Source organism: Bos mutus, chromosome 12 (assembly GCF_027580195.1).
Source record: "Bos mutus isolate GX-2022 chromosome 12, NWIPB_WYAK_1.1, whole genome shotgun sequence".
NCBI classification, from domain to species: Eukaryota; Metazoa; Chordata; class Mammalia; order Artiodactyla; family Bovidae; genus Bos; species Bos mutus.
The window spans coordinates 21,684,556-21,710,280 of record NC_091628.1 but is presented as its reverse complement, the minus strand read 5'-3'; the positions used below and the strand labels follow the sequence as shown (position 1 = coordinate 21,710,280).

Sequence of the window (25,725 nt, the reverse complement as noted above, 5' to 3'; positions counted from 1 at the left end):
ATGGCTCAGCGGGTAAAGAATCCACCTGCAATGCAGGAGACACAGGCAACGTGGGTTCAATCCCTGGGGTTGGGAAGATCCCCAGGATTAGGAAATGGCAACCCACTCCAGTATTCTTGCTTGGAAAATCCCACGGACAGAGAAACCTGGCAGGCTACAGTCCGTGGGGTTGCAAAGAATCGGACCTGACCTAGCGACGAAGCACGCGGCCCTCAATCAATTCCTCTCTCGGTGGAAAAGGAGGCTGGGATGGTGAAGCCTAGTGATGGATGAGGAAGCAGCAGGTTCTGCAACCTCTTGGTTAACCCTACAGGGAGGTGTTATTAACCACTTTGGTAACTCTAAAATGCCCTTCCCCACCCTCTTACACTGTTGGTGGGAATGCAAACTAGTATAGCCACTATGGAGAACAGTATGGAGATTCCTTAAAAAACTGGAAATAGAACTGCCTTATGATCCAGCAATCCCACTGCTGGGCATACACACTGAGGAAACCAGAAGTGAAAGAGACACGTGTACCCCAATGTTCATCGCAGCACTGTTTATAATAGCCAGGACATGGAAGCAACCTAGATGTCCATCAGCAGATAAATGGATAAGAAAGCTGTGGTACTTATAGACAATGGAGTATTACTCAGCCATTAAAAAGAATACATTTGAATCAGTTCTAATGAGGTGGATGAAACTGGAGCCTATTATACAGTGTGAAGTAAGCCAGAAAGAAAAACACCAATATAGTATACTAATGCATATATATGGAATTTAGAAAGATGGTACCAATAACTCTGTATACGAGACAGCAAAAGAGACACTGATGTATAGAACAGTCTTTTGGATTCTGTGGGAGAGGGAGAGGGTGAGATGATTTGGGAGAATGGCATTGAAATATGTATAATATCATATATGAAACGAGTCGCCACTCCAAGTTCGATGCACGATACTGGATGCTTGGGGCTGGTGCACTGGGACGACCCAGAGGGATGGTAACGGGAGGGAGGAGGGAGGAGGGTTCAGGATGGGGAACACGTGTATGCCTGTGGCAGATTCATTTCAATATATGGCAGAACGAATACAATATTGTAAAGTTTAAAAATAAAATTAAATTTAAAAAAATGCCCTTCCCCTAAGTACTGACTCTTGGCATCCCATTGGACAAGATAAATCCTACTCAGCGCCCTGTTATACTTTTTGGTGTTAAATCACACATGTAATTTTAACCCCATATTAAATGATTTATATACACAAGCTCCCAGGTATACAACATAAAGCCTTCTTTCTTTGGTTGTCTTGTTCGGTTCCTAGAAGGGGATTCTCAACAGGAGAATAGAGACAAACTTCAAATCTCCCATTGACCACAATGACCAAAATACATGAGAGAAGAAGAAAGATTTAAGAGCTGTGGGCTGGAGATAATCTACCATGACAGTTGCTAAGGCAACCATCTGTCATCATTGCTGTCACTTAGCCTGTTCTGGTTCATGGTGACCAAACTAGGAACTGCTCTTCCAGATCTGATCATGAAAATATATATTAAGTCCCTGAGCTGATGGCAGCACTTCTTTGGCAGTTCAAGTTGTATTTAATGTTTGTTGACTGAAAAACTGAAGGTATGTACTGGATGGCTGTAGATGTGAAGATGAGAAATGACAGGAGCAACCTGCAGGAGAAAATATGTTCATCTGATACTGCTGACAGTCTGTATTTCAAAGGTAATAGAACCAATGATAAGTATATTTTACAGCTTTTAATGATTGAAATAGAAAATCTAAACGTAAAAAGAAATCACCTTTACAGTTATTTTATTTAAAAAACATATATAAAACGTCTGCAATGCTTACTTTGGATCATTAATTTGGTAAAAGATTTGCAAGTTTGGTAATGTTTTCCACTTACTATGAGACATATTATTGTTCATTTGATCTCTCAAGGCATATTTTATGATCATTTTAAAAAATGGTTTTGATCTTAGATCTAACTGAAAGCATCATCAAAGAGTATGCATGTGACCCTATGAGTTAATAATTGAATACTTCTCACATTTAAAACAAATTAGCCAGGAGTACCCTGGTGGTCCAGTGGTTAAGACTTCACCTTCCAAAGCAGGGGGTTCAGGTTTGATCCCTAGTCAGGGGAATGCCTCATGGCCAAAAATCCAAAACATAAAACAGAAGCAATATTGTAACAAATTCAATGAAGACTTTAAAAAATGGCCCGCATCAAAATATCTCAAAAAAAAAAAAAAAGCAAGATAGTCTTTATAAAAGTATCCATTGGAGATAGGCCCAGTTGTGAGAAAAGACACATGTGTACACAAGCGTGCGCATGCACACACACACACACACACACACACACACACGAGAGAGAGAGAGAGAGAGAGAGAACTGTGTACACCAGCAAATCCCTTACTGGCAAATTCTACAACAATGATGCAATCCAATAGATTGATTACAAAGATTCAACAGGTAGTGACTAAAACCCACCATGGGCCTGGCCCTGGGCCAGGCAAGGCGCAAGTCACAACTTCCGGGCTTCAGTTGCAGATCACTGAGTAGATTAGAATCCCAGGGACGGGGGAGCCTCGTGGGCTGCCATCTATGGGGTCGCACAGAGTCGGACAGGACTGAAGCGACTTGGCAGCAGTAGCAGCAGCAGAGTAGATTAGAGACCTGAGAATTTAGCAGGTGTCTCCTCCTACCTCCCGGCCCCGCCTCCCAGCATTCCCTGCTTTATACTCTGGCAGAGCCAAACTGCTCCAGTTCCCCAGACCTGTTGTTCTGCTTTGCAGCTCTGCACCTTCAGAAGTGGCCTTCCTCCATACCGCTCCCCCTCACCCCTGGAATGCTCAGCCCGTCTAGAGCCGGCATGTGTCATGTTTTCTGGCTGCTTGAAACCGTTTGAAAACCCTGCCTACATTCAAAGCATTTTCTAATAAGTGGGTCTTTCCTCTCTAAGACAGAAGCCAGAAAACCCCCACGTTCCCAGCCCCCTTTTACAGATCAGGGTTCAGTCACGTGACCCAGGCTCCAACCATCAGCTGCACCCAAAGGAGAAACTCATTTGGAAATGAGAAACAGGAGGCCACAGGGACAGGGCCTGGCAGGACAGGGAGTGGCAATGGCTTATCAGGCAAAGCTGGGAAAGAAGATGCTCACTTTGGAAAAGCAGTAGCAAGAAGGCTGAGGCCCTGACATAGATGGATCACAGGGACAACTATACCATCAGATGGGAAAATGGGACCAACTATAACGTCTAGAGCTCTTAAGGGACTGCAGCATGGTTTCCACGGCTGACGCGCTCTGCAGTGGGTTTGAGGACTTGTTTCAAGTCCTCAGGGAGTATCATCTCCCCATTCAGCCATCAGGAGAATCACCCAGAATCTTTTTAACTGGCTGCTATTTTGCTCTGTCAGCTAGAATTAGCTTCTGCCGACTGGAAGAGCCCTGAGTGCTACATCAGCACACGTTTGTTCATCTTCTTAAAAAAGACGACTTTGCCTTTCAAAACATACCCCGATAGGGGAATCTCCTAGAGGCCTGCCCTGAGATTCTCTTTTCCATCTTTTATTCATGCCCTTCTCTGAGATGCCACACCACTCACACCCCTTTGCTGCACACCTTCCCTGAATTATAATTATTTGTTTTTTCCTCTTCTGCTTGGACTGAGGGCTCTTTGAGGCTTGCCATTGTCTCTTTCTTTTTTAAATATTTGGAAAACCCGAACTCCTTTGACTGACCCAATATTTATCGGCTGGTCCTTTTCAGAAGTTTACTGAAACCTGTTTTAGACCAGTCATGGTAACTTCATTCTCTTCCCAATGTTTATGTTTGGCGTAGCATGGCACCCAGTTTCAGGCCAATGAAATATAAGGAGAAGTTTGACAGAGGGCTTCTAGGAAAAAAATTTTTTTTTTTCTCTGATAAAAAGTTGGTATGGGAGAATGCTTTCTGACTTTGGATGTTGTGTGTGAAAATGTGATAGGCAGAGCTGTGGCAGCCATTTTGTGATCATGAGGAAAAGAAAAGACAAATATAGAAGTGAATCCAGATGCCTTTGAGCTGTTAAATTAACCAATCCTAGAACTTCCTATCTCTAGAAATATTTTTATATTCAAAGTAAATATGCTGACAGCTGGACAGTCTATTACTTGTAGCCAAATATGTACTAAAACATGTATGAGAATATGATTTTTTTATATTATGGCATACTATTTCCTCTTATTGATAACCCATTAAAGTTTAACCATTTAGAGGCATTTCTCCTAATTCTTTGCTATAATAAGTTATCTTTCATTTTTAACATATTTTACCAATTCAAACCTAAGGATCTTAAAACATGTACCTTAGCTGATTTTCTTATTTTTGCTTGTACCATTAAAAAACTGCCAAGGAAAAGATAAATAAAAAAACTGTCCCCCTTCAAAACATTGCCCTAACAATGCTTTCACAGGACACAAATTACCCTCCTTTATCACACTGATAGAAATCCAAACATATTTATTTCAAATACAGATTCTATCTGATTCAAAACAAATTTGAGGGTTTTCAATAAAAGTTACATCACAGCCAAAAATATTCAATGGGAGTTAAAATTGTGTGATCAAAGCAGTTTCTTCTTTCTCATTAACAAAAGGTATCCTTGAATGAGAGATAATTTATGTTTCTGAATTATTTGCAGCTCCAGTTAACACTTTGTTAAAACACACTCACATGATATCAGGGCCCAAAGGCTTCAAGTGGTGAAATTCTTTCTTCTTTTAGTATCATTAACCAGCACATTGTGAAATTCTGTTGAAACAGCAGAAGCTCCCTTTTCATGCAGCCACTCTGTCTGTCCCCTCACCTCCGACCTGCGTCATACCTTCCCTCTCACCCCAGAGCCAGCTGCACTGATGTTCCTGGATTATGCAATCCCAAGTGCTGCACACAGCTGCCTGGAGCAAAGAGGTCAGTGCATTGACTTCTTTGCTGTTTTGAACCTGGATTTGAAATATCATTGGGTTGACTAACCTCTACGGAGAGCAGTGATGCATGACTCTAAAATTTTCTTCTCAAGAGGCCAACAGGTCCCGGGGGAATAACCCTTAGGACGAAAACTTTCATGATTTAATGGCAGTCAGGTGATTTTTCAGTCCTCCTCTGAGCTCCTGTGAGATGTTAAACCTTTTCACATCTACATATGTCTCTATTCCTAAAGCAAAGATAGCATACAGGGCCACCATTGTAAGAGGTGATTTTTAACAAAATATTATGAAGGGAGATATTATGGAGCTCTTTCCAGGAGAAAGGGTTCCTGCAACCCTCTTGCTTTTCAGAGGAGGCCTTCTGGGAGGTATTACTGTAGAGCATAGCAGTTAACAATATGAACTCTGAGTCCCACCTCTCCTCTTAATAACTGTACAACATCAGTTAAGTCCCTTGACCCCTCTAGGCCTCAGTTTCTTCACCTGCGTCATTTTCCCGGCCATGGGGGTAGTAAGCCAGATAGCAAATGGAGAAGAAAACAGGTGAGAGTTTGTGCAAAAAGGCAACTTCGTAAATGAGGGGTTAAAAACTTGCAGGGAAGTTTCCTGATTGCTTCTTAGTTTACAGAATTGAGGCTGAGGGTTGTGAAGGAGAGGTGAGGGAGAGAAGAAATGTAAAAGCCTTGGGGAGAGTGATGAGAGTTAAGGCGCTAAAGCAAGACAGGACAAAATGTCAGGAGACCCTGATCTGGAGTAGCAGCACGCCACCCCCCACCCTCCCCATGCCGTATTGCTACTGCAGGCTCCCACAAGCAGCGGGATTCAAAGGAGGCCACGACGCTGTCACGTGATAGCTGAGGTTTGGAAAGGCTAAATGACTCACTAAAGGTCATGGAGATTTTAACACAGGTGGCCTTGCTCCAATTCCAGGGCTTTTTCTAATCTGTAACAGGAGGTCTAAGCCTACCTCTAGTTAGCTCCTTTGGGCCTCATGTTTCTGGTTTGCAAAAGCCACCAGGCCAGGTGCCACGGAAAGTGCCAATCCTCTAGGACATTATACTGAGGGTTCTTCTTCTCACTGGTTATGCTACATGTCACTGGGCAAGTCGCTCAAATGCCCTGGCTTGTTTCTGTAATTAAATTATGCTCCAGAAGCTTGAGTTCTAAAGTGCTGATTCTGTGAGAAGACAATGGTTTTCTGCCACATTGAGAAGGGCTCCCATGCATGTATCAGGAGGTCTGACACCCTCACAGCACTTCCTCACCATCCCCCGCTCAGGTCTATTCAGCTGGGCATTCATGTTTAAGCATTAACAGGTACTCAGTCTCTCAGTTGTATCCAATTCGTTGTGAACCCATGGACTGTAGCTCACCAGTCTCCTCTGTCCATGGGATTCTCCAGGCAAGAACACTGGAGTGGGTTGCCATTTCCTCCTGCAGGGGATCTTCCGGATGCAGGGATCAAACCTGTCTCCTGAGCTGCAAGCAGATTCTTTACCCACTGAGTCACCTGGGAAGCCCTAACACAAGCCACCTCAAATATTTGTCACTGGCCTTCACACACAAAAAAAAAAAACAGGCTTCCCATGTGGCGCTAGTGGTAAAGAACCTGCCTGCCAATGCAGGCATAAGAGACATAAGAGAACCCATAAGAGACATGGGTTCAATCCCTGGGTTGGGAAGATCCCCTGGAGAAGGAAATGGCAACCCACTCCAGTATTCTTGCCTGGAGAATCCCATGGACAGAGAAGCCTGGCTGGCTACAGTCCATAGGGTCACAAAGAGTCAGACACGACTGAAGCAACTTAACACTTAGGACGCAGTCACCAAAAATCACTTTAGTTACACTGGCAGTAGGCCAACACCACATTCAAACAGGGCAGAAAGTTGTAAAAGAAAACTGATAACACAGTTTAAAGAAGAAAACACGGTGTAGGAAAGGAAAATGAATGCATGATGTCTGAACCAATGCACCAAGACCATGACTGTTAATGGAACAGCTGTGAGTCACAGATCAACACCCTCCCAAACGAGTGAGTCTTTGCCTGGGACACTAGAGAAAATTCCTCTACTCCCAGTGCACAACAGAAACCTTGAACTGTGCTTTTTAATGAAATGCCAGAGAGGTGCAGAACTAGTCTATAATTCATTGCGCTTGGTCATGCGCTTAGTCGCTCAGTCGTGTCCGACTCTTCGCGACCCCATGAACTGTACCTGGCCAGGCTCCTCTGTCCATGGAATTCTCCAGGCAAGAACATTGGAGTGGGTTGCCATGCCCTCCTTCAGGGGATCTTCCCAACCTAGGGATGGAACCCAGGTCCCTGCATTGCAGGCGGATTCTTTATTGTCTGAGACACCCGTTGGAAACTATTCTTAAAAAAGACAGAGTTACAGTTTCCATTGGTGGGTGTGCTTTTCCCAAATGTCATCTGTGTAGATTTCCTCGCGGAAGGTGGAATGGGAAATGTTTTGGGGTTTTGTTTTTACCGGCAATAAGCGAATGTATTTTTCATTTCAGTACTTTGGTGCTCAATTATAACATAAAATGAAGGCCTTGAGCCCCGAGTCCCAGCCAAGTCAACACCCTGCAGACTTGTCACTCGTCTAACTCCAGGCACTCCCAGCGCCCGCTCTGAAGTCGAGCTAGAGTCGAGCTCACCACGGGCCTCCGGGAACCGAGCGGGCAGCAAAGCGACGTGGAGGCCCCGACTCCCGGCCGGCCCTCCGGCCCCGCCAGCCCGGCCAGCCCCGCCCGCTCGCGGCCCCCGGCGGTCCCCAAGCCCGAGCGCGCCGCCGCACCGCGCCGACTTCCGCTTCCCCGGCCGGCGGGCGGGAGGCGCTGCAGCCCCGGGCCCGCGCCGCCCGCCCCGGCCGCAGGGGCGCTCCGGAGGCCCGGGGGCCGCCGCCGGCGGCAGTCGGGCACGGGAGGCGGGGCTGGAGGGCAGGGCCGCGGCAGACGTGGGTGTTAAGCCGCCACCCCCGCCGCCGAGCCAGAGCCGAGAGCAGGCGGCGGAGCGCGAGGAGGACGCGGTGGTAAGCGCAGCCCGGTCAGGCGCTCGCGGACTGCGGGGAACCTGCCGGGAGGGAGCGGGGAACGGGCGGGCCTTGGCGCCCGGGCTGCGTGACCTTCCCGGGCGGCGGGGATCCGGAGTCCCCGGGCCCACACGCACCGCCCACGTGCCCGGGGATCCCGCGGTCGCCCCTTTCCCGCGCTCGGCCCTGGACTTCCCCGTAGACCCTCGGGCCCCGCGGCCTCCTGCGCGCCGCGGTCACCGCCCGGGAAAGGTTGTCCTCCTTTGCCCCGCTAGTCGTGTCACCCAGCCTCCTGGCTCCGCGCGGCGCCGCGCAGGGCGGAGGCGCGTATGAATGGGAGACTCGGGCAGGTTGCTGGGTAGAGTCAGTGGACGTTTAGAGCCGGGAAGAAGTTGGAAGTCGTCTCCGTAAGCTAACCCTTTGGGCGGACCGGGATCCCGAGCCCCCGAAGCGGGAGCTCCGGTATCGGCTGCTAAGCGGCGAGACTGGTTTGCATCCTTGCGCCCGTGGGGCGCCCCTCTCTGGGCGCTCTGATGGCGGGCGGCCTCCCCTCACCCCAGCTTCGGCCTGAAGCTGGAATCTTCCCTAAACTGTGATCTGGTGGGGGAAGGCGGGGGTCCTCGGATTCTCCCGCACAAGAAATGAATTTCCCCGAGGAATGGGAAATGTACATGGTCTTCTGGAGTGGGACTCCGCTGTAGTTTGAAAGAAGGATAAAGGGACTCCTCAAGGTTCAGTTTTTCTGTTTCAGTTGGTACTGAAGGTTCATAAATCAGTCTAACTCAGGTTGGTCAGTCTTAACGCCCTCAAACCATATGTCTTCCTCAAGCCAAAGCCATGCATAGTTTGAAACAGTTGCTCACATCTTCTGAGTTAATCTGTCAGTTTCCATCACTGTTAACAGTCCTAATGATTCTACAAGAAGTTATGTGCAGGAGTTGATGTGTTTAAGTCTGACTTGCCTAAAAGGGTTAAATTCGCGTTGATGACATAGTAACATCTGCTATGCCTCTTTCTTTCTAAGAGAGAAATGTACCCCCCCCCCCCGCCTGCCACGCAAATGAACCCCTTTGGATTGCCACCATCTGTGGCTCCTTTTCCCTCTAAAATGCAGGGTTGAGTGCTTTTTCTCCTTTTGATCAGGTGGGGATACTCTGGAATTAAGTATTGGTTGATAAGCACAGACCCAAAAGGTAAGACTTGCATTGAATGCTGTCTGTCGCAGACTTGTTGTATGACCTTGGATGAGCCATTGGCTTCCTCTGGCCTCAGTTTTTCCATTTGGAAAAGGAGGAGATTGGATTAGGACCCTGATATCCTTCTCTCACTACTGGATGGTCCCCGTCTTATCAACATTAGTCATTGGCACTGCCTCTCCAGGCCTATCGGTAACATAAAGTCTGTGGTTTTTATGTCTGAGTTAGTTGCTTTATAAAATGCTGTACTTTTGTTGCTAGTTTTAACACTTTTTTTAAAGGGAGATTCTTGGTGTCTGGTCATTGACAACATATTTTAAGCGGTTGAAAAACTTCTTGGTGGCTAAAATTATTTTCTGCTGGTGATTAGGGTGAACTTGGTATTCATGGATCATTCAGCCCACCCACCCCCTCTGAGAGGTGGCCTGACTGGGTGTGGTATCTTCGGTGTGACGGTTAAAAAGCGTTCCTTGTTACTCACACGTAAGAATATTCTGTTAAAGAACTACCTCTTCTTTTCTAGTCAATATTTATTTAAGTCAATTCCGTGGCAACGGTTGATTTTTTTTGTTTTGTTTTATTTGTCTAAAGGTAGAAAAGTAGACTCTGATTTTCCCAAACTTCTAGACTCCAGCTCAAACCTACTGAATCAAGATCTCCGGGAGAGCGGCCTGGTTATTTGAATATTTAACAAGTGTCCCAGCTGATTCTTATCAAGCAAATTTGGGGGCAATGGAGCAGGTGTTGCTACTCAAAATACAGTTAACACCAGGCATTATCAACCTCACCTAGGAGCACGTCAGGCAGGCAGCGTTTCTGGTCCCACTTGAAGCCAATCACATCAGAATCCGCCTTTTAATAAGGTCCCCAGGTGATCTGTGCGCACGTTTATGTTGAGAGGCTCTGGAGGGAAGTCTGATGACTGGAATGTTTGCTGCTAATGTTTTGTAGTTCTAAGAACTCCTGGTGCATATTCACAGTTTATCATTGTATTTATCCAATATGGCTATTTCTGATTGCTCTCAGATTATGATAGTATAGACAGAGACCTTGTATAGACAGGGACCTCCAGCTTTACGGGCCCAGGGGCCCCCCCTACTGGTGGCAGAGTAGGCATTCAGACCCAAGCAGGTGTCACTTGGCAGAGCTCCTAACTCATTCCTTTTCAGACCTCCTGCTTTGTGGCATTCTTTTAGGGTCTCAGGCTGCTGTCTGAATTTGGAACAGAGCCTAGTGGATTGAGAGTTCAACCTAGGCCTCTGAAAAACTGGTTTGATGGGACTTGTGGTGTCTGCTTGGCTTGGTTGTTTGGCCTTTGTTTCTGAGAGTTTCAGAAAAGTTGGTTGAAGTCCCCCCACCTGTTGATGGAGCAGTGATACTCAGAAAAGGTTTTCAATCTCTTGTGTTTTTTATGGGGAGGTGATGGGTAGGGAGAAGGGGAGGCTGATGACTGAGCTGCTCTGACCCCCTTAGCCCCCTCCTCTGGAGCCACTCAGAGCCAGTTTCCCAGTTCCGTGAGGTTCAAGTCCAGTAGCTGGGCAGCCTAGAGAAAGGGGGGCTGCAGAGGCCCGACTGATGGTGAGCTCTGGCTTCCTCCCAGGGATATGAGGTGCCCGTCATAAGCTCCAGAGAGTCACCCTCCACAGAGCCCAGCAGAGGAGCGGGAGAATATGAAATCCAACCCTGCCATCCAAGCTGCCATTGACCTCACGGCTGGGGCCGCAGGTAAGGCCAGAGAAAACCCCGTTCTCTGATCCTCAAGTACCTTCTGGGAGTGAGATCCAGTGAGCACATTGCCTCTGTCACTCCAGGACCTTGTAATGAATCCGCTTAACGGGAATGTAATACTGTGTTGCAAGTACAGCAGAAGGTAGGCGTTACGTATATACAGTGGAATGTTCAGTTCAGTCGCCCAGTCGTGTCCGACTCTTTGCAACCCCATGAATCGCAGCACGCCAGGCCTCCCTGTCCATCACCAACTCCTGGAGTTCACCCAAACTCATGTCCATCAAGTCGGTGATGCCACCCAGCCATCTCATCCTCTGTCGTCCCCTTCTCCTCCTGCCCCCAATCCCTCCCAGCATCAGGGTCTTTTCCAATGAGTCAGCTCTTCGCATGAGGTGGCCAAAGTATTGGAGGTTTCAGCCTCAGCATCAGTCCTTCCAATGAACACCCAGGACTGATCTCCTTCAGAATAGACTGGTTGGATCTCCTTGCAGTCCAAGGGACTCTCAAGAGTCTTCTCCAACACCACAGTTCAAAAGAATCAATTCTTCGGCGCTCAGTTTTCTTCACAGTCCAACTCTCACATCCATACATGACCACAGGAAAAACCATAGCCTTGACTAGACGGACCTTTGTTGGCAAAGTAATGTCTCTGCTTTTGAATATGCTATCTAGGTTGGTCATAACTTTCCTTCCAAGGAGTACGCATATTTTAATTTCATGGCTACAGTCACCATCTGCAGTGATTTTGGAGCCCAAAAAGATAAAGTCTGACACTGTTTCCCCATCTATTTCCCATGAAGTGATGGGATCGGACGCCATGATCTTCGTTTTCTGAATGTTGAGCTTTAAGCCAATTTTTTCACTCTCCTCTTTCACTCTCATGAAGAGGCTCTTTAGTTCCTCTTCACTTTCTGCCATAAGGGTGGTGTCATCTGCATATCTGAGGTTATTGATATTTCTCCTGGCAATCTTGATTCCAGCTTGTGCTTCTTCCAGCCCAGCGTTTCTCATGATGTACTCTGCATAGAAGTTAAATAAGCAGGGTGACAATATACAGCCTTAACGTACTCCTTTTCCTATTTGGAACCAGTGTCTTGTTCCATGTCCAGTTCTAACTGTTGCTTCCTGACCTGCATACAGATTTCTCAAGAGGCAGGTCAGGTGGTCTGGTATTCCCATCTCTTAAAGAATTTTCCACAGTTTATTGTGATCCACACAGTCAAAGGCTTTGGCATAGTCAATAGAGCAGAAATAGATGTTTTTCTGGAACTCTCTTGCTTTATCAATGATCCATCGGATGTTCGCAATTTGATCTCTGGTTCCTCTGCCTTTCCTAAAACCAGCTTGCTGTTGCTGAGGCTGCTAAGTCACTTCAGTCGTGTCCGACTCTGTGCGACCCCATAGACGGCAGCCCACCAGGCTCCCCCGTCCCTGGGATTCTCCAGGCAAGAACACTGGAGCAGGTTGCCATTTCCTTCTCCAATGCATGAAAGTGAAAGGGAAGTCGCTTACTCAGCCGTAAAAAAGAACACACTTGAGTGAGTCCTAAGTAGGTAGATAAACTAGAGCCTATTATACAGAGTGAAGTAAGTCAGAAAGAGAAAAATATCATATATTAATGCACGCATATATATTTATATATGGAATCTAGAAGGATGGCACTGGTGAACAACCTATTTGCAGGGCAGCAGTGGAGAAGCAGACAGAGAATAGACTTCTGGACACAGTGGGGGAAGGAGAAGGGGGGACACATTGAGAGAACAGCCTGGAAACATGCATCATCGTATGTAAAATAGCCAGCGGGAATTGGCTGTATGATGCAGGGAGCTCAGGCCCGTGCTCTGTGACAACCTAGAGGGGTGGAAGAGAGTTTCAAGAGGACATATGTATGCCTATGGCTGATTCATGTTGATGTATAGCAGAAACCAACACAATATTGTAAAGCATTTATCCTCCAATTAAAAAAGCTTTTTAATTGACAAAAATAAAAAGACAAAAAATAAGCCAACTAGGAGTCAGGGTAAAGGGTGGGAATGTCCCTGGTTCACAGCTAGAAGACTGTGAGATCACAGCTCAGAGCTGAAGCCACATGTCCATTGCCACGTGGCTGGGATACACAGGATTCTACTCCTAGCCTGGCATTCTTGAGAGCCCTTGTGTGCAGAAGTAATGCTGTACCATTTCTCCAGGGAAATCCCAGAGACTGTCCTTACTACCACTGAGGAGAGAACGGAAACCCTTAGAAATATCTTTGGTAAATAAGACTGACTTTTGACTGTGTCTTAAAGCCCTGAAAGGAAAGGAGAGGCCCCAGGCCTGGCTGGGGAGTGGTGGATGGGGTGAGTGCCAAGGCAGACTCTGTCCTCCGCCCCTGGCGCCCCAATAACTCCCGTCCCAGGCACTGGCAAGTTCTCGGCCACGCCTGCCACGCAGGCCACTCTTCAGAAAGGCCGCCTTTACTCAGTGAGAGGCAGATGACAGAATTCCAAGTGCCTGAGTGATGACTTGGTTCTTCGGATTCCTGGATGATTTTACGGCCGGAGAAGCGCTGGAATGCCCACCACTTTCCCAGTGGAAACCCTGACTGCTCCTCGCCTCCTTCACCGATTCTTGTCACGGCTCCCTGGAGCGGAGAGGCCAGGGGAGTGGGTCGCCCCCCGTCCTCTTATCTGGGGGGGCCCTCCTGGGTCAGCAGATGAAGGTCAATCAGAGGGCTGCCTGCTCTCATCCTGTCATCTTAATTGTCAAAAAGAAATCAGGGATTCAGGGAAGCTCAAAGTATTTTTCCGTGAACCAGACCTTGACCACGGTAGGCTCTTGAGGAAGTCTGGAGACGGTATGCTGCAAGACACTGATAAGAAGTGCAGGCAGGGGCACTCCCAGGTCAGAGGCCTCGGGAGCGGGAGCGGGGTGGGGTGGTGGAGGGGGAGGGGCGCACTAAGGGCTGCCTGGGTTCCCTCCTGAGGCCTTTCGCATGCTGAGTGCCATGGGATTGAGCCCCAGGCCCTCGCACTGTCCCCTCTCCATCCCTTTAACCCCTGCCCCTTGTCATTCGCTGGCAGAGGACACCGACTTTGGCGACCATGGGCCCAGCTGCCTGCCTCGTACCCTCCCGTGAACGCTTGTGCTCAGTTCGTGTCTCTGCAGTAGGAGTGGGTTTCACCCCATGGGGGAAGCTCAGCTTTTGGAATTCTGTGTCTTTTCAGTCTGTCAAAGGTGTAGGATCTGTTGTGATAGAATTAAAGCATTTTTGCTTTTCCTGGAAAGGACAGGCATTTGAGTACTGCATTCATAACTGTATCTGCATTCATAATAGTAATCTGTAAAGATGTAAATTGCAACAGTATTGTCCGGAGTCTGGCTGTGTAAGGCATTCGCCAGTACATGTGCCTTTTTTTTTTTTTTAAACGTGTATAAGGCCCGTATAGGAATATTTAAAGATATAACTTGCAACAATATTGTCAGGAACCTGGCTGTGTAAGGCATTTGCCAGTACACCTGCTCTTTTACAGTGGTATTAACATGTATCAGGCCCTTATACACATTAGCATTTATTTTTTCTGCTAACTGTGGGTAGGTGTTCCTTCTTGCACTGCAAACCCAGGGTCGCCCCTCACTGATGTCATACCACCCTGGTTGTCTTGACATCTGAGGTCAGCAGGCTTCCTGGGTGCTAAGCCTGTGAGACACCAGGCAGAGGAGGTCCCTCGTGGTGACCTGAGAATGGGAAGCAGCCGTCCCATTTTTGAGAGGTTTCAGCCTGTGAGTGATGGAGCTTTAGAGACCCTTGACTCTACTGCTCTTGTATGTGTAGAAAGGGGGCCCAGAGAGGGATAGTGGATTTGTTCAAGGCTGCACAGCTGTCAATAGATGGTGTAAATAAAGACAGGGCAAGGACCTTGGCTGCCTGGTTCCTTGCCCCGTTCTGTGATCTTTTTTCTGATGCTACATGATGGCCAACAGTGTCTCCCAGAGGTGGGGATTCCTTTGGGGGCTTCACTGCCCCAGCTCTCTGGATGGGGAAACTGGGGGGCTTTGGGATTTTTTTGTGGCCGTTGCCAGGAGCAGAGGACCCTTAGTGCTTTGTAGACACGGACCACCCATGGAAGCGATGTGTGTGAGAGCAGAGGCAGCCGTGGTTGGAGGTGATGTGAGTGTAGCATCCGTGTGTTCTTTGGTGTGTGTGTCTTCTAGACAAACCTCCTCCATCAAGCAGTGTTTCAGTCCAGCTCGTCTACTCTAAGGCGCAGCTTCCGTGTCTGAAGCTGCTGTAGGAGCGATGCCAGGAAAAGATCGAGAGGCCCAGGCAGCTGGTTGGGGAAGATTTGAAGGCAGTTGGTTAGGTAATTGGATAATTATTGAAACGAGGCAGCTTGGATCACAAAAGTTAAATCCCCTTAAAGGGAAACCTTAGTGGCATGCGAAGGTCTAGTAGTTTAACAACTATCAATGTAAAGGATGCATTCTTTCCCCTGACTGCTCTGTTGCAATGTGCCTTGCTTAAGTAGTCGGGAAAGTGGCATTTTATTTTATTTTTTGGCATGTGGGATCCTAGTTCCCCAACCAGGGATGGAAGCCACACCACCTGTTGTAAATGGTATTAGTCATTCAGTCTTGAGTGCCTGATTCTTTGTGACCCCATGGGCTGTAGCCCCAGGCTCCTCTGTCCATGGGATTCTCCAGGCAAGAATACTGGAGTGGGTTGCCATGCCCTCTTCCAGGGGATCTTCCTTACGTAGGGATCAAACCCCAGTCTCCTGCATTGCAGGCAGATTCTTTACTGTCTGAGTTAGGAAGTCCTAACAACTGGACCGCCAGGGAAGTCCCCAAAATGTGGCATTTTTAGATCACTGAGGTTTATCCTTTCAAATGCCAAAATTAACAACAAACCATAAGCACTTTTTGGTTGGCATATTTTGAAAATGGCACGCCTTTCTGCACCACTAAGGGGAGCATTGACTGCCTGCCTCTGGCGGGTCGGAGGCTCTCCTTTCTGCGTGGGTGGCCAGGTCCTCCCGGGTGAAGGTCTGCCTCTCCATTCCCACAGGGCCTCCCCGAGCGCTGTCCGTCACCACCGTCACTGTCTCGGCCCTGGTGGATTTCCTCACCAGTTTTTCACCTGCTGGCTCTACTCTGTGGGGGACCAAAATCCACAACTGCAACCTTGAGAAGATGTAGGTTGCAACACGTCTCCTGCAGAGGAAAGTGCCACAGAGACACCTACACAAAAGTGCAGAGAATGGGTCTCTTTGTTTTCTTTTTTGGGGGCTATGCTGGGTCTTCGTTGAAGCACACAGGCTTCTCTAGTTGTAACCTATGGGCTTACTTGCCCAACTAGGGATCAAATTGTGCCTTGGAATCTCAACCACTGGACCGCCAGTGAAGTCCCCCTTTTGTTTCTTTTTTTTAATGAACTTTTAAAAATTATTATTTTTTTTTGATTGGAGGAACCCCCTCTTGTTTCTTATGGAGAGCAAGATGATCAGAGGTCTGAACTCTAGGCAAATAGGGAAAGAGATAATTCCTGTAAATTATTCATAGCTTTGTAGACTCGACAGGTATGAGGACCGTCTTGGTCTTGGGTTAGTGCTGGTGTTCAGAATAGTTATCACGTCCTTGAGCAGGGCGTGATGAGTGCCATGACGGTGTCATTTGTCTGAGCTTCCCTGGTGGCTCAGTGGTACAGAATCCGCCTTCAGTGCAGAAGAGGCAGAGATGAGAGTTTGATCCCTGGGTCAGGAAGATCCCCTGGAGAAGGAAATGGCAACCCACTCCAGTATTCTTGCTGGGAAAATCCCATGGATAGAGGAGCCTGGAAGACTACTGTCCACGGGGCCGCAAAAGAGGTGGACATGACTGAGTGACTGAGCCACAAGTTCCATAGGAAGTTAGCTTGCATCCATGGATGAAGGGAGAGAATTGTAGGTAGCATTGGAAGTACGTTAGCCTCCTACTTTCTCCCTGTTGGAGATGGAAACTGTTATAGATAAGCAGCAGATGGGTACTGTAGCTACCCAGATGTCTGCGCTGTTCAGGATGGTTGGGTGAAAATATGGAAAACTCCTGGTTAAGATAGGATTTTAATGCTCTGAATTAAATGCTTTTTTCCATGTAGCCCCATCTAGGCTGTCAAGATTATGAACCCACTTTAAAAATTCTGACAGTCACCTCTTCTTTTGAAATGATTATTTTTGACATGAGTAGGATCTTATTTCATTCTAGCTCATTAGTACCTGAGAGAGAATGACTCTAATTATGGTAACATCTTATTAAATTATATTCCACTAATTCAGGACTGGCGATGGTGTGGCAGGACAAAAGCAGAAACGTGTCATTGCTCTCCTAGAAGGGAGGAACAACGGCGATAGGATCATGGAGACCATACCTGTGCGTGCTTAACAGTTCAGTTTTCAGACTCTTGGGTAAATGTTCATCTACCAATAATTGGGAGTTATTCCTAACAGCCCTCACTCCATCTCTACTTTCCAGAGTGTAGTTGGAGTAACTTATTATGTCAAAGTTGTGAAATTATATTTCTGAAATACTGTGTCAGTTTTCTCTGGTTCTTTTTTGTTTTGTTTTTAAATTGGAGGCTAATTGCTTTACAGTGTTGTTAGTTTCTGCTGTACAACATCCTGAAGCAGCTGTATATCCCTTCCCTCTTGAGTCTCTGTCCCACCCCTCTAGGTCATCACAGAGCGCCGAGCTGAGCTCCCAGCTATCAGCAGCTTCCCACTAGCTATCTCTTTTACATATGGCAGTGTGTATACATCGGTGCCGCACTCTCAATTTGTCTCACCCTCCTGTGTCCACAGGTCTACATCTGTGTCTCTATTCCTGCCCTGCAAATAGGTTCATCGGTACCATTTTTCTAGAGTCTGTATGTATACATTAATGCACATTATTTGTTTTTCTGGCTTCGTTCTCTAGGTTCATCCATGTCGCTGCAAACAACTCAGTTTCATTCCTTTTTATGGCTGAGTAATATTCCATTGTATATATGTACCACATCTTCTTTATCCATTCATCTGTCTATGGACATCTAGGTTGCTTGCCTTCTCTTCAGCTTTGCTGAGGCTTTAATAACCTCATCCAGTGGTTGTGTGTCCTGGCACAAGTACAAGACATCCTGGCCCAAGGGGAGGTGGAAGAGTTCACCAGGGACAGTTCCCCAAATGCTGACCCAGCCCAGGGTCTGGGGATATCACAGGGTGTATGTTGTTCGGTCGCTAAGTTGTGTCCACCTGTTTGTGACCCCCATGAACTGCAGCACACCAGGCTTCCCTATCCTTCACTATCTCCTGGAGTTTTCCCAGACTCATGTCTATTAAGTCAGTGCTGCCATCCAAGCATTTCAACCATTTCATCTTTGTTGCACCCTTCTCTTGCCCTCACACTTTTCCCAGCATAAGTTAAGGGTCTTTTCCAATGAGTTGCAGGGTTTATAAATCATTCACTTCCTCACATCAGAGTTGTAATTGAATGCAATTTAGATTTTGCTGTATTTAATACTCTTAACAGTATAAAAGCATATAAATATGTGTGCTAAGCTATAAAGAAAGCTGAGCGCTGAAGAATTGATGCTTTTGAACTGTGGTGTTGGAGAAGACTCTTGAGAGTCCCTTGGACTTCAAGGAGATCCAACCAGTCCATTCTAAAGGAGATCAGTCCTGGGTGTTCATTGGAAGAACTGATGTTGAAGCTGAAACTCCAGTACTCTGGCCACCCGATGCAAAGAGCTGACGCATTGAAAAGACCCTGATGCTGGGAAAGATTGAGGGCAGGAGAAGAAGGGGATGACAGAGGATGAGATGGTTGGATGGCATCACCAAGTCAATGGACGTGAGTTTGGGTAAACTCCAGGAGTTGGTGATGGACAGGGAGGCCTGGCATGCTGCGGTTCATGGGGTCGCAAAGAGTCAGACACGACTGAGCGACTAAACTGAACTGAAGCAAGGCAAGTTTCAGTCTAGTTCCTGTCTGAATACAAGTCATTAGAGTCCAGATAAGAGGTTTTCGCATAGGGTCAAACATTTAGCTCTTTGGGGACTAATTAGGCTCTTTGTTTTCTTTCTCTGTGGCCTAGTCTCCTGTTGTTTTTCTGATAGTCATCAGGACCACTGGGCAACAGACAGAGGAGTGATGAACTCTTTCCAGACCATTCCTCTCCCCTTCCTTTTATGTGGACGCACACACAGTTAACCCCTATAAATTAACCCCTTGTGTAGCAACCGTAATGTTAGACCCTTATCCTAATCCTCATGCTATCCCAGTACGGAACTGAGACTCAGAAGTCACATCGCTTGTCCTGGATCTCATAGCAGAGTCAGGCTTCAACCCCAGGTGCCTCTGACCAATGCTCCTGAACACACGTCCCACCTTCACATCAGTGGCTCTGATTGTTGAACACATCCTTCTCCCCTACTGAGTGTGAGCTCCTTCAGGGCTGGGCAGGGGACCCAGCACACAGGGAACCCCCTAGAAGTTTTACTGAACTGGGCTAGAAGGTCTTAGGGGGAGAAGAAGTCAAAACGAGATGATGCAGAGGTTAGCCCGGGGGTGGGCTGCCTGTCCCTCATCTCCAAGGGTCCTGGGGCTGCAGCCTGCCACGCAGCCATGGACTCGGGCCGGACAAGGACTCTGTCCTGGTTCCAGGGGGCACAGCATGTGTCCTGACCGGGCAGCCCTTCGACACCATGAAAGTGAAGATGCAGACATTCCCCGACCTGTACCGGGGCCTCACCGATTGCTGCCTCAAGACCTACTCCCAGGTGGGCTTCCGGGGCTTCTACAAGGGCACCAGCCCCGCGCTCATCGCCAACATCGCCGAGAACTCCGTCCTCTTCATGTGCTACGGCTTCTGCCAGCAGGTGGTGCGGAAAGTGGTTGGATTGGACCGGCAGGCGAAGCTGAGGTGAGTTGAGGGCGCTGACCCTCTTTGTTTGAAAACCAGCACTTATTTGGTCAAGAGCTTTAAGAGACCTTATTGGGAAGAACATTTCCTTTTGTTGTTTTAACAGTAACCACTTTCTTGATTCTGAAGTGATCCATCACTGTCATAGGAAACTGGGAAGCACATACATATGTGTTATGAAAAAGTTGCCCACAATCCACCACGGAGAACCAGCCACCCTCACCTTCCTCCCACTCTTCAGGAAGATGCTCTTCTTTCTTTTTTAAGGATTATTTTTCTTTTCTTTTATTATTATTTTTTTGGTTCAGCCGGGTCTTCCTTGCTATGCATGGGCTTTCTCTTGTTGCAGAGAGTGAGGGGCTACTCTTCACTGCGGTGCGCAGGCTTCTCATTGCAGTGGCTTCTCTCATTATGGAACACAGGCTCTAGGCACATGGGCGTCGGTGATTGCGCGGACTCAGTGGTTGCAGCACATGGGCTCAGTTGCTCCATGGCATGTGAAATCTTCCCGGACCAGGGATTGAACCCATGTCCCCTGCCTTGGCAGGCATATTCCTATCCACTGTATTCACCAGGGAAGTCCAGTTTTTTCCTTTGGATTGGAATATAGTTCATTTACAATGTTGTTAGTTTCAGGTGTACAGCAAAGTGACTCAGTTATACATATATCCATTCTTTTTCGGACTATTTTCTCACATAGGTTATTACAAAATATCGAGTAGAGTTCCCTGTGCTCTGTAGTAGGACCTTGTTGGTTATCTATTTCATATATAGCAGTGTGTGTATGTTCATCCCAATCTCCTAATTTATCCCTCCTGCCACCGTTTCCCGTTAGTAATTAGAAGTATGATGCTACGATCTGTGAGTCTGTTTCTGTTTTGTAAATAAGTTCATTGGTGCCATTTTAAAAAATTAGATTCCACCTGTAAGTGATATCATGTGATATTTGGGGAACATGCTTTTCAAATGCTGCCTATGGGTGCCACTTCTCGAGACAGAAGAACTTAAACCAGAGATCTGACTTGTGATCTGAGTTTTGGGTTCCACGTCATCAGCAAAATGCAGTCAAAGAGGTTTGAGGAGGAAGTTGGAATCTTAAGAAGGGTCAGAGCATCTGAGAAGATGCAGGTGAGGGTCTGTTTCCTTGGCCACGTGTGCCCCAAACATCAGACTTTGGCGTGTGCTTGGTCATCTCTTGGGTATTTATTATACAGAGATTAAAGGAATTTGGAAAGCACTGGGATGTTAACCCTTTGCTCTTTTGAACATTGATTTATTTTATTTTATTATTGTTTTTTAAATATTTCTTTTTGGCTGTGTTGGGTCCTTGTTGCTGCACACAGGCTTTCTCTCGTGTAGGGACTACTCTCTGTTGAAATGCACGGGCTTCTCATTGAGGAGGCTGCTCTTCTTGCAGAACACGGGCTCTCTGGCACGGGGACTTCAGTAATTGCAGCTCCCAGGCTAAAGAGCGCAGGCTTGGTCGTTGTGGAGCACAAACTTGCCCTGTGGCATGTGGGATCTTCCCAGACCAGGGATCTAACCAGTGTCCCTTGCATTGCAAGGCAGACTCTTAACCACTGGACCACCAGGGAAGCCCTGATTTACTCGGTATCATTTAAAAGTTTTCTTAGCTTCACAGTTGCAGAGGGCAGTCTTGGCTGGGTTTTTTGGTGGGAATTTGAGGTCCTTTTGCAACCATCGGTCCCATGTGGCTACAGTGGATTCCCTTGTACAGAAGTTTTCTCTGCAGTTCCCTGGAGAGGTGCCTGTTTATAGACAGCCATTTTATCTTGATGGAAGGAACTTTTTTTTTTTTTTTAAAGGCTCAGAACTGGATGAAATCACCCAGGGAGACATGTTTGTAGGACTGAGCATGGATCGTAGGATCATCCAGCAAGGGGGGGTCAGGAAAAAAGAGGAAGTAAAAAAATAAGCAGAAGCCCAAACAGGAGAATGTGGTATCCCATGTAGAGACAGACAGGAAGGACACAGCTGTGACTGGAACTCTTTCCACTCGAGGGAGAGACTTTTTAGCTGAAAAAAACCTGTAACTATAGCCAATCCTTTAGCATCCTTGGTACCGCTAGTGGTAAAGAACCTGCCTGCCAATTCAGGAGACATAATGAGACGTGGGTTCAATCCCTGGGTCAGGAAGATCCCCTGGAGGAGGGCATAGCAACCTACTCCAGTATTCTTGCCTGGAGAATCCCATAGATATAGGAGTCTGGTGGGCTACAGTTCACGAGGTTGCAAAGAGTCAGACATGACTGAAGTGACATAGCATAGCATTCTTGGAGAAGGACTGAGTAACCACAGGAGATTCGAAGCAGATCCTGCAGTGAAGAAGTCTTCCTGTTTCACTTGGCTTAACCAGCACCTTTGCCTTTTTGTAAAACAAGAAAAAGAAATTATGCATTTATTTATTTGTGTCTACGCCGGGTTGTCTCTGCTGTGCGGGCTTTTCTCTAGTTGTGGTGGGCAGGGGCCGCTCTGTGTGCGGCTTCTCATTGCGGTGGCTTCTCTCGTTGCGGAGCACAAGCTCCAGGGCACGTGAACTTCAAAAGTTGCAACATTTGGGCTCAGTAGCTGCAGCTCCAGGGCTCTAGAGCACAGGCTCAGTAGTTGTGCTTGGTTACTCTTTGGCAAGTGGGATCCTCCCAGACCAGGGATCACGTCTCCTACCTTGGCAGGCAAATTCTCCACCAATGAACCACCAGGGAAGCCCTGCTTGCCTTTTTTTTTGGAACTTGGGGGACAGGGACCTGCTGCCTTTTTCATCCTGCAGAGCAGTGTTGCTGATTACCATTGAGCATATACTGCCTGAGAGCTTGTGAAGCTCTGACATGCATGCCATGCTTCCCTAGCCCTCACCCCCGTGGTCCTGTGAGAGCATCCAGGCAGGCAGTGGTCTCTGTTTCACAGGCAGGGAAGCCGGCACAGACATTGACACGGGCTAATACGTGATGCAGCCAGGACCCCAGCCATGTCATCCGCACCCTGCAGCCAGCACTCTTCCCATCAGACCACTGGCAGGCTCTGGAGTACTTTGTAGGAGGTCAGGTCCAGAGATAAGATTAATAATTACGCAGATGCAGCAAAAGCAAAGAGCTGCTTGTGGGCACCTGGTGAATTTCTGCAGGACTGCTGTAAATATTTGTTCTCAGCTTGAACATGCCCCTGAGTAGTGTTCTCTTTCCATCCTTGGCTGGAAGGAGTCTGACACAGCAGGAATATACAGGTACATGTTTGTCGAGTGGGTGACAAAAACAGTTGATTCTTACCAGTCCCATCCACACCGACTGCCGCTTGAGCTCCAGGTCTAAACGTTTATACTACGGGCACAGCCTGAGGCCCGTGTCCCTTACCTGTGCAAAAAGTATTTATGAGAAAGCCGAAGTCCACTGCAGATCAGACTTGGCCTTGTGCTGCCCTGTATCAGCATGCTCGGGCTCGTTCAGGCGTTACCGCCTCTGAGATTGAGTAGCCGGCTACATTTATCATGCCACCTTTGTTCCAGCAAGCTTGGCCCACCCTGGTCAGTGACCCTAATTGACTACGGCCTGTCAGCAGGTTGACAAGAGAGCCCCAGAGGGAGGCCAAGTACAGATCTGCAGGCTAGCCAAGAGACAAACCATTTAAGCTTTGGTTTTGACAAACAAGCCAAGCAGGAGTGAAGGGGGAAGGCTGGAAGGGACAGTGTCTGGCCGTCCCCACCCCTAGAAAGCTGTGTGCCAGTGCAATTGTGGAGCTGGCTCTTCTGGTAATGCTCTGACATGTCATTCTCTAAAAGGAAGGCCAGTGTCTTCCTTCTGAAAGAAAGCCTGCTCCAAGCCAGCTCTTCTGAGGCCTGGGTGTGCAACAGGCTGGCTTGGCCCTGGGCACCCACTTCACATTCACCTAAGGCACCAATGCCAGGCCACCAGAGGTAGGAAATCAAATTGGAGAGGGCAGACGGCCCTTGGCTTTATGCAGGCACACGTCAAATATTCTGGGTTTGGTTCCAGATTGGTTTCCCAGTGCATATAAAGTTAAGTTTACACCATACTGTTGGCTTCCCTTGTGGCTCAGCTGGTAAAGAATCCACCTGCAATGCGGGAGACCTGAGTTTGATTCCTGGATTGGAAAGATCCCCTGGAGGAGGGAAAGGCAGTCTGTTAAGTGTGCAATAGTATTATACCTCAAAATCCAATGTACCTACTTTAATTTTAAAATGGTGATTTAGTCACTAAGTCATGTCTGAGTCTTGTGACCCTGTAGACTGTAGCCCGCCAGGCTCCTCTGTCCATGGGATTTCCCAAAAAAGAATACTGGAGCGGATTGCCATTTCCTTCTTCAGGGATTCTTCCCAACTCAGGGCTTGAACCTAGGTCTCCTGAATGTAGGTAAAACCTAGGAAGCCCAATTTTAAAATACTTCATTGCTAAAAAATACTAGCCATCATGTGACAACTTGGGGTTGCCACAAACCTTCGATTTTAAAAAATGCAATATCTTCAAAGTGCAGTAAAGTGAAGCACAGTAAAGTAAGCTTTGCCTGTAGTAATGTTTGACTCCAGTTTCTGTAACCATTAGTTTATTGTAACTTTTTTATATGGTTTCCAAAACACTATTTTTTAAATTTAATTTTTATTTTATATTGGTGTATATTTGATTTACAATGTTATTAGTTTCAGGTGTACAGCTAAGTGATAATTAGATAGATATATATTTATATAACTATCTCCATTCTTTTTAAGATTGTTTTCCCATGTAGATTAATGTAGAATATTGAGTAGCGTTCCCTGTGCTATATAGTAGGCCCTTGTTGATTGACTGCAAGGAGATCAAACCAGTCAATCCTAAAGGAAATCAGTCCTGAGTATTCATTGGAAGGACTGATGCTGAAGTTGAAACTCCAGTACTTTGGCCACTTGATGCAAAGAACTGACTCACTGGAAAAGACCCTGATGCTGGGAAAGATTGAAGGCAGGAAGAGACGGGGATGACAGAGGATGAGATGGCTGGATGGCATCAGCGACTCGATGGACATGAGTTTGAGCAAGCTCCAGAAGTTGGTGATGGACAGGGAAGCCTGGCGTGCTGCAGTCCATGGGGTCGCAAAGAGTCGGATACAACTGAGCGACTAAACTGACTTGATTATATATAGTAGTGTGTATATGTTAATCCCAAACTCCTAATTTATTCCCATGTTTCCCCTTTGGTAACCTTAAGTTTGTTTTTGAATTCTGTGAGTTTGTTTTTGTAAATAAGTTCATTTGTTTAATTTTTTTTAAGATTCCACATATAAATGATATTGTATGATATTTGTCTTTGATTTACTTCACTTAGTATGATAGTCTCTTGGCCCATTGATGCTGCAAAAGGCATTATTTCATTGTTTTTTTATGGCTGAATAATATTCCATGTATATGTACCACATCTTCATTATCCATTCCTCTGTCAACGGACAATTAGGTTGCTTCCATGTCTTGACTGTTGTAAACAGTGCCTCAGTGAACACTGGGGTACATGTATCTTTTCAAAGTATGGTTTTCTCTGGATATATGCCTAGAAGTGGGATTGCTGGATCATTTTCTATTTTTATTTCTAATTTTAGATTTTTAGGAACCTTCACACTGTTCTCCACAGTGGTTGTACAAATTTACATTCCCACCAACAGTGTAAGCGGCTTTTCTTTTCTCCATACCCTCTCCAGCATTTGTCTGTAGGCTTTTTGATGATGGCTGTTCTGACCAGTGTGAGGTGATACCTCGTTGTAGTTTTGATTTGCATTTCTCTAATAATTAGTGATGTGAAACATCTTTCATGTGCTTTTTTGGCCATCTGTGTATCTTCCTTGGAGAAATGTCTGGATCTTTGGCCCATTTTTTGATTGGGTGGTTTTTTTTATTA

General features: G+C 46.9%; 1 protein-coding gene across 2 annotated transcripts in view; it reads left to right on the top strand.

Moving 5' to 3' along the window:
• Window positions 1-7,691: 7,691 nt before the first annotated feature.
• The window catches only part of SLC25A15 (solute carrier family 25 member 15), a 32,520-nt gene continuing 14,486 nt past the window's right edge, over window positions 7,692-25,725 (top strand). The window contains exons 1-3 of one of the 2 annotated variants that reach the window (XM_070380376.1): window positions 7,692-7,993; window positions 10,790-10,914; window positions 19,573-19,831. In XM_070380376.1, the coding sequence (XP_070236477.1) occupies window positions 10,860-10,914; window positions 19,573-19,831 (314 nt within the window). In that variant the 5' untranslated portion in view covers window positions 7,692-7,993; window positions 10,790-10,859. The remainder of the gene's footprint in view (window positions 7,994-10,789; window positions 10,915-19,572; window positions 19,832-25,725) is intronic. The other variant, XM_070380375.1, reaches the window with a different exon arrangement.